This window comes from Chelonoidis abingdonii, chromosome 5 (assembly GCF_003597395.2).
Source record: "Chelonoidis abingdonii isolate Lonesome George chromosome 5, CheloAbing_2.0, whole genome shotgun sequence".
NCBI classification, from domain to species: Eukaryota; Metazoa; Chordata; order Testudines; family Testudinidae; genus Chelonoidis; species Chelonoidis abingdonii.
The window spans coordinates 147,621,132-147,633,337 of NC_133773.1; the positions used below are offsets into that span (position 1 = coordinate 147,621,132).

Genomic DNA, 12,206 nt, shown 5'->3' on the forward strand with positions numbered 1-12,206 from the left:
TGGAACAGGGGGACTGGTTTTCAGCTCTTGACCTGCACGATGCTTATTTTCAATACACCCTGCTCACAGATTTACCCTAGACATGAACCACTACCAATACAAAGTCTGACCGTTTGACCTATCGATGGCACCTCAAGTCTTTTCCAATATTCTCACGGTGGCAGCGGCACACCTAAGAAAACAAGGGATAATAATATTCCCGTACCTGGACAACTGCCTTCTGAAGTAGCACACTCAAATAGACGCCATCCAGACTACCCGACAGACAATATACTTCTTCCATAGTCTAGGCCTACAAATCAACAAGAACAAGTCAACCCTAGACCCCGTCCAACAACTAGAATTTATCAGTGCTTACCTCAACTCAGTGGAACCAAAAGCCTCCCTAGATTCAACACAATATCCAACCTCATATTTGTAGTAATGAGCAGCCTATATATATCAGCCCACATCTGCCTCCAACTTCTAGGTCACATGGCAGTATGCACATTCGTGGTGAAACATACACGATTAAATATGCGATGCCTTCAGGGATGGCTGTGAACCAGCAACAGGCCCCACAAACATGGCCTAAACAGATGATTCACAATGCCACGCAAAGTCAAGGAATCCCTAGAATGGTGGACACAACCCAACAATGTGCGGTCAGGAATCCTGTTTGCACAGGAGGCACCATCCCAAATGCTCACAACAGATGCCTCTCATAGGGTGGAGAGCACACATGCAACAACCCACAATTCAGGGACAGTGGTCCCCCGACAAAACATGGCTACACGTAAATCTGTTGGAACTCTGTGCAGTTCGCAATGCTTGTCTATATTTCCTACCACTACTAAGGAACCAGAACGTAAGAGTAATGACCAACAACACTGCATGCATGTTCTGCATAACCAGACAGGGAGGGGTCTGATCACACTCACTATACACCGAAGCCATGAAATTGTGGAACTGGTGCATCCATCGCAATATCAACATCTCTACCTCTTACCTGCCTCGGATCCCAGAACACCACAGCAGACAATTTCCCCTGATCATGAATGGGAGATGAACAAGGTGATACTAGAGAACATACTCCACCAATGGGGACACCCAGAGGTAGACCTCTTCGCGACAGCCTGAAACTGCAAATGTCTGTGATTCTGCTTGAGAACAGGTCTGGGAACATGATTGATGGGGGATGCATTCCCAAGCACATGGAATGCATCTCTCCCATATGCATTCCCACCCATACCTCTGTTATCGAAGGTGATACACAAAATAAGGACAGACAAAGTGAGAGTCACCCTGATAGCCCTCATATGGCCAAGAGAGACGTGGTATCCCTTTGTAACACGGATGACAGCATGTGCTCCAATCACTCTCCTGCTTCAGACGGACCATCTAACACAACACGAGGGTCAGATTCTCCATCCAAACCTAGAAATACTCCACCTGAAAGTATGGTTCCTCTGTGGTTCACTCAGAATGAATCAGATTGTTCAGAACTAGTAAACCAAGTATTGTTACACAATATGAAATCTACTACTCATATGACTCACCTACAGAAACTGAAGTGATTCACTGCATGATGCAACACCAAATAAATCTTGCCGGTGTCAGCACCTCTTCCACTAATACTAGATTCCAGTCTCAAGTTAAAAAACCCTGGCCTACCCATAAGTTCGACCAAAGTGCACCTCACAGCTATCACCGCCTTTCACCAAAAAATCAATGACACAATATTTGCACATCCAATCACTAAACGATTTCTCAGGGGCATAGAAACAATCTACCCTGAAGTGCATCCACCTACACTATCTTGGGACCTAACCTTAGTTTTAAAAGGTCTCACTAGATCACCATTCGAACCCTTGATGACCTGTTCCCTAGCACATAAAGGTCATATTTTTAATAGCAATCATGTCGGCTCGACCCACCGTTTCTATTTTTTTTAAAGGCAAAGTCACATACAGGACCCATCCAAAATTCGTTCTTAAGATGATATCGTCCTTCCATGTAAATCGACCAAGACATCTCCCAGCATTCTTCCCCAAACACCATGAGAACGCACATGCAGCTATCATGCACACCCTGGACATTAGATGAGCTTTAGCATTCTGTCTAAACAGAACCAAATCCCCAAAATTCCTCATCTCCACCACGGAACAGTCCAAAGGAAATCCCATAGCCGCGCAGACAGAATTCAAAATGGATATCTGGTTATATTCACCTATGTTACCAACTAAAGGGTATACAACCACCAGTGGGAACCACGTCACACTCTACCAGATCAATAGCATCATCAGTAGCATTTCTGCACAATGTCGCTCTCATAGACATATGTAAAGCTGCCACCTGGGCCTCCAAACACACCTTTGTGAAACACTACGCAATTACACAGGGTCCAGAAGCAGACACATGGCTAGGCCTAACAGTGCTATCCGCAATCAACCAACCAACTCTGAAGCCCCTTCTGTCCTAAGGAGGCACTGGTCTACAGTCACCTGGAGTGGCGCAACCACAGGGACAGCACTTGAAGAGAAGGTTAGTCACCTGGTGCAGTAACTGAGGTTCTTTGAGATGTGTCCCCCTGTGGGTGCTCCACTACCTGCCCTCCTTCCCTCTACCTTGGAGTTCGATATAGGACTCTCTGGTAGAGATGGAACTGAGGGGTCCTGGTCATGCACACGCTAGAGGAGGTGCTAACGGCACCGTGAGGCAAACACCACACATGCGCAACCCATATGGGCACTGCTACTAAACCTCTCTGAGCAAAGGCGCAGGGATGCACCCCCAGGGACACACATCTCGAAGAACCTCAGAGACAGCACAAGGGGTGTAACCTTCTCTTTCCTTTGCGGAGGCCAGCAGCTCTGTCCCAGGCAGCAGGGCCAGGAGGAGATGGGGCACTTCCAGGCGCTGTGTGGGATGATCTGCGCCAGGAGGAGGCAGCTGTTGCCCTGGATCTTCCTGCACGTTGGGAGCTGATGCTGCGTTGTGATGCCCCATGCTCTGCAGGAGCTGAGGGCACTCTCTGAGTCAGGTCTCAGAACGACCCACCCCGGGAGGCTTGGCCTGGCACCGGGGCTCTTGGGGATGGCAGGCAGTGTTTCCAGACCCAAGTGAGCTGGAGCCCTGAGGGCGAAGGCTCCCCACTGTTAAAATTCTCTTTGGGCTAATTACCCTGGAGCTTCTCCTGGCCCCTCTGCACGGCCTGGCCCTGCCCCACTGGGGAGGAGATGGAGGGAGGTTGGCTGTGACAGGTTGGATCACAGAAACCCCCTTGGGACCTGCCACCCGATCTGCTAAGACTACTTCTACCCCTGCTTTCCCTGCCAGCTCAGGACTCCAGCACCCTGTCTTGCTGAGCCAGACACTCTTGTCTGCTCCAACGCAGCCCCAGGGTCTGAATTACCTACCCCAAAGCTGCAGGTTTACCTGAAAGCAGCTCACAGAAGTGTTCCTGTCTCCAACACTCAGATGCCCAACTCCCAATGGGGTCTAAACCCAAATTAATCTGTTTTACCCTGTATAATGCTTATACAGGGTAAACTGATAAATTGTTCACCCTCCATAACATTGATAGAGAGACATGCACAGCCCCTCCAGGTATTAATACATCTCTGAGTTAATTAATAAGTAAAAAGTGATTTTATTAAATACAGAAAGTAAGATTTAAGTGGTTCCAAGTAGGAACAGACAGAACAAAGTGAATTATCAAATAAAATAAAATAAAACACGCCAGTCTATGTCTAGTCCAACTGCGTACAGATAAAATCCTCACCAGTTCAAGAATGCTCCCTTTTACAGACTAGTCTCCTGCTAGCCTGGGTCCAGCAATCACTCCCCCCGCAGTCACTGTCCTTTGTTCCAGTTTCTTTCAGCTATCTTTGGAGGTGGAAAGGCTCCCTTGAAGACAAAATGGAGGGGTTTCCCCTGGGCTTAAATAGACTTTCTCTTGTGGGTGGAGACGCCCTCCTCACTCCTATGCAAAGTCCAGCTCCAAGATGGAGTTATGGAGTCACCTGGGCAAATCCCATGTCCATGTATGACTCACAGTCTTTACAGGCAGACGCCATTGCCCACCTGGTATCTTGAATGTCTCTAGGAAGACTTCTTATGTGGATTGGAGCATTCCAAGATGCATTGTTCCCCAAGTGCTTCCTGATTGGGCACTTAACTTTGCAAATTCCTTTCTCCAGGAACTGACCAAATGTTCTATTAAGGTTATTTACACGCCCAATATTCATAACTTCGAATACAAAAATGACACATGCATACAAATAGAATTAATATATTCAGTAGATCATAACCTTTACAGAGATATGTTACATGGCATATGTAGCACAGAACACATTCCCGTTATGTCATATATATTCATAAGCATATTTCCATAAAGCCTTATGGGTGGCACCATCACAGTGGTGCTGGCTTTTCCTGGAGCCCGTGTGCCACCAGGGGCTGTGGGTAAGCTCTGGGCAGCTCTGGGCGATGCGCAGACCAGTGCACCAGACACCACCTGGCCTGGGCGAAGCCTGGGAGATGCTGCAGGGGCGCAGAGCCCTGTGTCATGCTGTGCTGCCGTCAGGGCGAGGTGGGGCTGCTGCCATCTTCCCCACCCTGGGTATGGCCTAGTATAACCCCCACTGCAGGGTGAGTGGGCCAGGGGCGTTGGCCCGAGTTAGCCCAGCCTCCCCTGTGACCCAGCACGGGCACCACCCTGCAGTGGAACCACAGGCAGTGCTAACCCCGGGCCGCGCTCGCTCCCAGGTACCTGTACAAGCTCAAGGACCTGCACGTCAGCTACGAAAACTACCCAGAGGCAGCCTACACCCTGCTGCTGCATGCGCGGCTCCTCAAGGTATGGTGGGGGGGGACCTGCTGCTGCTGCTGCATGCGGCTCCTCAAGGTATGGGGGGGAATGGACCTGCTGCTGCTCCCGCTGCACATGACTCCTCAAGGTATGGGGGGGGACCTGCTGCTGCTGCTGCACGCGGCTCCTCAAGGTATGGGGGGGAACCTGCTGCTGCTGTTGCTGCACGCGGCTCCTCAAGATATGGGGGGGGGAACCTGCTGCTGCTGCCGCTGCACGCAGCTCCTCAAGGTACGGGGGGGCATGTGCTGCTGCTGCATGCGCAGCTCCTCATGGTACTGGGCCGGGGGGCACCTGCTTCCTCTTCGAGAGGCACATCCCGGCGGCTGCTCCATTGCAGGGGTGCAGGTGTGTCTCAAGCCCTTGAGCAGAGAGTCTCAGCTCACAGCATCCGTTCGGCCCCCGCGTGTGCCCTAGGCCTTCTCATGCCAGACACCGAGGCTATGTGTGAGTACGTGGAAGAACCACCCTCTGTGCCTTCTCAACTGCCTTGGCCAGAGATGGATCCCGGGTGTGCTCCGGCTTCTCTGCATCTCTTGGGCTAGGATGGCATAGTTCAGTGCAGTCAGATTTCGTTAGCTAAGTAGCCAAGAGGTTGGTTTTTCTCCTCGCTTTTCCTGACAGGGCATTCCTGGCTTGCCAGGCTCCTGCTGAGAGGCCATGCCTGGATTGACAGCCAGGCCAAGCATGTCCAATCTGTGTGGGAGCCCCACATCCCCCACAAGTGCAGCTTCTGCCTGGCCTTCAAGGAAGATGAAACTCAGACTGTTCATGATGGAATGTTACCATCGGCCAGCATCTTAGTCAGGTCAGGAGAGCCCCCCGTACGCCTGTCTCCGGACAGACCCGCTGCCCATCTGCCTCAGCGCAGGCTTCCCCTAAGAGAGGGAAGGGTTTGGGGGCTTCAGGGAAAGTCTCTAAAAAGAGGAGCATGGACTCTCACCTTGAGCCAGCTCTGAAAAACTCCAGTTCCCCAGCAAGATCCATGCTCTCTGGAGCCTCAGCCTCTTGTTTCAGCACGATTGAATGGAAGGACTCTGCCTCCAGTATGACTGCAGAGTGCTGGAGCTCAAAGGAGACAACTCCTCCGACTGGGCCTTGGTACGCTCTGCCAGCAAGGGCAACCCCAAGCAGTCAAGCTGAGCCTCGCAATCGGTACCTATGGCACCCTCAGCACCGAGCAAGCAACAGCACCAGACCCCATCGACATCGGCGCCAGGACACCCTCTCTCGATGGTACTGTTGACTTTGTGGCCAGGTCCTTGGCACTGTGTCGCTGCTGGTCCCCACCTCTTGATAACAGATGAACCGGGGTCCCTGTGCCTCATGGTTACCAAGTGCATCTCAGTACCGAGACCCTGATATCTGGGCCACTGTCCCCGGTACCACAGCACTCTCCACTGTTTTCAGCAGTTGCTCCTCCGCTAGATGAGATGGACGAGGATGAAGGAGACTCAGTCTCCTCTGTTTCCTTTCAGGGGCCTCCACCATATCCCATTCTGGGAGAGTCACAGGGAATATGGGGCTCTCACCCTAACCCAACCCTGCATCCCCCCACTTCCGTATGGGCCCCCAGTGGAAAGACTGGGCCCCCAGACTCTTTTTCAACAACAACCTGCCAGACCACCGGTACCATCTCGTAGGAAGCCCAAGTTCAAGCAGCCCCCACCGCAGGAGATGTTTGAGGACCAGGAAGCCAGGGTGGAAAAGGAGGCCACCCCTCAAACACCTTTCTCATCCACGTCTCTGAACGAGGAAGTTATGCCTCTGCCACCAGCCATGGCTGATGAAATTACCAGGAATCAAGACCTCCTAAAAGAGGGCAATTGATGCCCTTCAAATTCCACTCAAAGAGGTTAAGGATTTGCAGCTTAAACCTGCCATTTGGTGGATATCCTGCAGTCAGCAACACCCCCCGGGATGGCGTTAGCCATCAATGAGGTGCTCCTGGATCTGGCTACGCAGGTGTGGCACACACCTTCCACTGTCCCATCCACATGTAACCAGGCGGATAAAGTTCTGTTTCCCCCCAAGGATTCTAACTTTTTTTTCTCACATCCTCCTCCTGACTCCCTAGTGGAGGGTGCAGTAAAGGAGCCCAGTAGGCAGCACTTCTCTGAGGACCAGTCTACACTAGAAGCACTACGTCAGCACAACTGCGCCGCTGCAGCGTGTCTGGTGAAGACGCCCTGTGCCAACTGGAGACAGCTCCACCTCTGTGAGAAGCCAGCTACGTTGGCAGGAGAAACTCTCCCACTGATGTAGCACGGTCCTAAGGGCTGGTGTAACTTACATCGCTGGGGGTGGGGGGTGGGGGGGGCTTTTACTGAGCCCTGGTCCTGCATCCTCACAAGAGCAAAGGATTTTACGGTACATTGCTTGTGCCAAAAAGGGATGGAGGGCAGAGACCAATCTTAGATCTCAGACTTCTAGACAAGTTCAGGTGACTCTGGCAGCTCTAGTTGCTTCACTGGAGGAGGGGGATTGGTTTTCAGCTGTTGACCTGCAAGATTCCAGTTTCCATATAGGAATACACCCATTGCACAGGAAATAGCTACGCTCAACCGTAGGCCAGGGTCACTGCCAATACCCAGTGCTTTCCTGCTGCCTTTCCTCAGCCCAGGGTGTTCTCAGAGGTGCTGGCAAGAGTGGCTGCTTACCTCCAACAAGAAGCAATCCTAGTCTCCCCAGATTTCAGTGGCTGGCTACTCCTGCCACCCACTGGCCCTCGCTCTGTTCCAGGGGGTGAGTCGGCAGCTGCATATCAAATAGTCCCATATGGCAGATAGTTTACAGGGGTGTATTTGGACTCATTGACAGCTGGGGCCTATCTTTCCTCGGACAGATCTGTGATTTTGTCAGGTCTGGGATGGGCAATTCAGGGCGCTTCTGGACCACAATAAGGAACTGTTGTCAGCTCCTGGGGAATGTGGCAGCTTGCACCATTGCATCATTGCCTCCGCTGCTTCTAAGGTTGGCTCAGACTGACCTGTTCTCCAGTCAGTGCCACCCTGGACAGACAATTGACACCTCCTGTACAAGTGGAGGCCTCCCTTGGCTCGTGGAAGGATCAGCCCAGCGTCTGACTGTGCAGGGATCCCTCTCGGTCACCCAGCCCTGCCTGTGACTTTAACACCAGACACATGCTGTGGGCTGGGGCCCACCTCAGTGCCCTCTGACTCTGGGCAGATGGACAGCTCAGGAAACTGGACTCCACATCAATCTGTTGGAGCTCAGGGCTGTCGAGATCACTGCCCCTGTCAGGGCCATGACAGACAACGCATCTCGTGTGTTCTGTATCAATAAGCAGGGAGGAGCAAGACCCCCTCCCTGTGCGCTGAAGCCGTGAATCTGTGGGACTGGTGCCTGGTTCATCAGTGCTAAATCTCGGCAGTCTACTCCCAGGTATTGGGAACAGCACAGCCCATGTGCTCAGCAGGCAGTTCTCAGGACTACGAATGGGAGCCAGACACCCAAGTTCTCCACAGCATATTCCAACCTGTCCTCTGTTCCATTTGTCTGTGATGGCGGCTTTCTTAGTGGCCATCACATCGGCCTGTAGGGTCTGGGAGGCTGGTAATTTGGTAGCAGATTCTGTCTTTATGCTGTTCTTCAAGGACAAAGTGTCTTCACATCCACATGCTTAGTTCTCACCTAAGCTTCCGCCCAAGTTCCATCCTGACCAATCTGTTGGTCCACCAGGGTTTTTGCGAAGCCGCATGGTGCTCTGCAGGAAGCCTGTTTTCATAGCCTGGAGGTTAGAAGGGTGCTGGCTTTCTGCTGAGATAGGACCAAGCCAATCTCCTAAGCTCTCCGTCTCCTTTGGGGTAGATTGAAGGGCTCCTCGCTCTCTGCTCAGACTATCGAGATGGCTCTCTGGGGGTATTAGCACTCCCCCAAAGGGTGCCAGCACATTCACCCAGATCACAGGCAACAGCTCCAGCACTACTGCAGAATGTGCCAGTTTCTGAGCTCTGCAGGGCTGCTCCGGGGGCTTCAGTACATTATGCCCTGATCTGTGCTGCCAGATCCGATGCGGCACTCTGTTCTTCTGGGATACCATCAGTCCTGGACTCCAAAGCTCCCTTCTCCCCTGGGGATACTGCTTGAGAGGCCCTTGAAGTGGGATGCTGTGCAGATTGAGAAGTGGGGCGCCCGCTGAGGAGGACCCAGCTGTGCTGCATGTATGGAGACAGAGAATTGGAAGCGGGGGACTGGGAGAAGGGAGGAGTGTTTGGAACCTGCAGTCACTGTCTGGGGTGGGGGCAGCTGGAAGGCTGGTGAACCCAGATGGGGAGGGAGTCAGCCAGGTAAGAAAGGCTCATGGAACGGCCTGAGTGGGAACAGACTTTGGCTGCTGATTTGAGGGTCTCTGAGCCGAACCTGGAGCAGAGGGGCCCAGGTTCCTGCCAGCTGTGGAGGGAGTGGCGTGGGCAGTAAATGGGCGGACTGCCTGGGACTGTGGGGAGACCCCCCTGGAAGGGGAGCTGCAGAGTGAGCTGGCCGAGGGCCAAGTCTCCCAGTGGCAGAGCAGCTGCTGGAGTGAGAGAGAGGCTGCAGAGTGGGACAGCAGCAGAGAGACAGGCGGAGCCGCAGGAAGGGGTGTCAGCCTCGCAGAGCTAGTCCCCATTGCGGCCAGCAGGAGTCGCTCTCTGGCAGGGGGCAGAGCGTGTCATCATACTCCCTATAGTTACTCACTTTTTCTTGGAAACGTGGCCCTGTGGGCACGCCCATCCCCCTCCGTGCCCCCTGCTTCGGGGTGTCCCCAAGGGCATTTGGGTAGGGAAGGAACTGAGAGCAGTTCTCCCACGCACCCGGTGCAGCCTCTGGGTCTGGCACGAGGAGGCCATGGGGGCAGGCATGGGCCCAACGGACACTGATTAGCTGAGACTCGCCACCCAAGGGCTCGGGGGTGCCTGTGCCCTGATGTGAAGCCCCTGCTGGGGTGGGCCTGTCAGAGACCCACAGTCACTGCACGAGGTGAGGAACCTCTTCTGCATGGCCAGCTCCTCCAGGTGCAGGGGATGGGAACTCTGCTGCTGCACACGCTGCTCCTTGGGGTACCAGGGGTGGGGATGGGGATCCTGCTGCTGCACACGCTGCTCCTTGGGGTACCGGAGGTGGAGATGGGGATCCTGCTGGGGCACACGCTGCTCCTTGGGGTACGGGGGTGGGGACGGGGATCCTGCTGCTGCACACGCTGATCCTTGGGGTACCGGAGGTGGAGACAGGGATCCTGCTGGGGCACACGCTGCTCCTTGGGGTACTGGGGGGTACAGGGATCCTGCTGCTGCACATGCGGCTCCTTGGGGTACTAGGGGGGATGGGAACCCTGCTGCTGCACACGCTGCTCCTTGGGGTACTGGGGGGTACAGGGATCCTGCTGCTGCACATGCGGCTCCTTGGGGTACTAGGGGGGATGGGAACCCTGCTGCTGCACACGCTGCTCCTTGGGGTACTGGGGGGTACAGGGATCCTGCTGCTGCACATGCGGCTCCTTGGGGTACTAGGGGGGATGGGAACCCTGCTGCTGCACACGCTGCTCCTTGGGGTACTGGGGGGTACAGGGATCCTGCTGCTGCACATGCGGCTCCTTGGGGTACTAGGGGGGATGGGAACCCTGCTGCTGCACACGCTGCTCCTTGGGGTACTGGGGGGTACAGGGATCCTGCTGCTGCACATGCGGCTCCTTGGGGTACTAGGGGGGATGGGAACCCTGCTGCTGCACACGCTGCTCCTTGGGGTACTGGGGGGTACAGGGATCCTGCTGCTGCACATGCGGCTCCTTGGGGTACTAGGGGGGATGGGAACCCTGCTGCTGCACACGCTGCTCCTTGGGGTACTGGGGGGTACAGGGATCCTGCTGCTGCACATGCGGCTCCTTGGGGTACTAGGGGGGATGGGAACCCTGCTGCTGCACACGCTGCTCCTTGGGGTACTGGGGGGTACAGGGATCCTGCTGCTGCACATGCGGCTCCTTGGGGTACTAGGGGGGATGGGAACCCTGCTGCTGCACACGCTGCTCCTTGGGGTACTGGGGGGTACAGGGATCCTGCTGCTGCACATGCGGCTCCTTGGGGTACTAGGGGGGATGGGAACCCTGCTGCTGCACACGCTGCTCCTTGGGGTACTGGGGGGTACAGGGATCCTGCTGCTGCACATGCGGCTCCTTGGGGTACTAGGGGGGATGGGAACCCTGCTGCTGCACACGCTGCTCCTTGGGGTACTGGGGGGTACAGGGATCCTGCTGCTGCACATGCGGCTCCTTGGGGTACTAGGGGGGATGGGAACCCTGCTGCTGCACACGCTGCTCCTTGGGGTACTGGGGGATACAGGGATCCTGCTGCTGCACATGCGGCTCCTTGGGGTACTAGGGGGGATGGGAACCCTGCTGCCGCACACGCTGCTCCTTGGGGTACTGGGGGGTACAGGGATCCTGCTGCTGCACATGCAGCTTCTTGGGGTTCTGGGGATGGGGGATCCCTCTGGGTGCTGGGGGGCAGAGTTGGGTACCAGACCCAGAGCTCTGGGTGGGGGAGGTGGGGTACCAGGCCCAGAGTTCCGGGGAGCAGGGAGTCAGGGTACCAGGCCCAGAGCCCTGGGGGGAGGAGTTGGGGTACCAGAGCCCTGAGGGAGTCTGGGGGAACCCATCTCCTGCTGCTGCATGCCAGGGGCGGGGGCATTGACTGTGTGGCAACGGGGTCTGCGTGCCTCTCCCCAGTGGTCGGACGAGCCGAACACGGCCCCCATGCAGGGCTCCCACAGCCAGAGCCTGCACACCCAGCGCCAGCTGAAGGAGGCGCTCTACAACCAGATCATCCACTACTTCGACCAGGGCAAGGTGAGTGCGGGGCTGCGACTCAGGGAGACTCCCCTTCCCGTGGCCCGTACTCCCTTCCCTGTGGCCTGTACCCCCCTCCCACAGCTGTACCCCCTCCCCATGGCCCCTTTCCCCTTCCCCGAGGGACCTTACTTCCCTTCTCACGGCCTGTACTCCCTGCCCACAGTTGTACCCCCTTTTCCACGGGCCTGTACCCCCTCTCCATGTCCCCTTTCCCCTTCCCCAAGGGCCCTTACCCCCATTCCCATGGCCCATACTCCCTTGCAACCTGTACCCCTCTCTCCACGGCTGTACCCCCCTCTGCATGTCCCCTTTCCCTTTCCCCAAGGGCCCTTACCCCCTCCCTATGGCCCGTACCCCTCTCCCCATGGCCGTACTCCCGTCCCACAGCCATATCCCCTTCTCCACGGGCCTGTACCCCCTCCCCATGGCCCATACCCCCTGTCATGGAGTCCCTGGGTGATGCTCTGGAACTGCTCCCCACCAAGCCAGGCAGGACTTTGGGGAGCCTCC

The 12,206-nt window shown here is 55.3% G+C and overlaps 1 protein-coding gene across 1 annotated transcript in view; it reads left to right on the forward strand.

Moving 5' to 3' along the window:
* The window catches only part of LOC116829840 (dedicator of cytokinesis protein 2-like), a 248,983-nt gene that overhangs the window by 204,689 nt on the left and 32,088 nt on the right, over positions 1–12,206 (forward strand). Inside the window, exons 12-13 of the mRNA XM_075066763.1 lie at positions 4,750–4,840; positions 11,574–11,693. Of these exons, the coding sequence (XP_074922864.1) occupies positions 4,750–4,840; positions 11,574–11,693 (211 nt within the window). The remainder of the gene's footprint in view (positions 1–4,749; positions 4,841–11,573; positions 11,694–12,206) is intronic.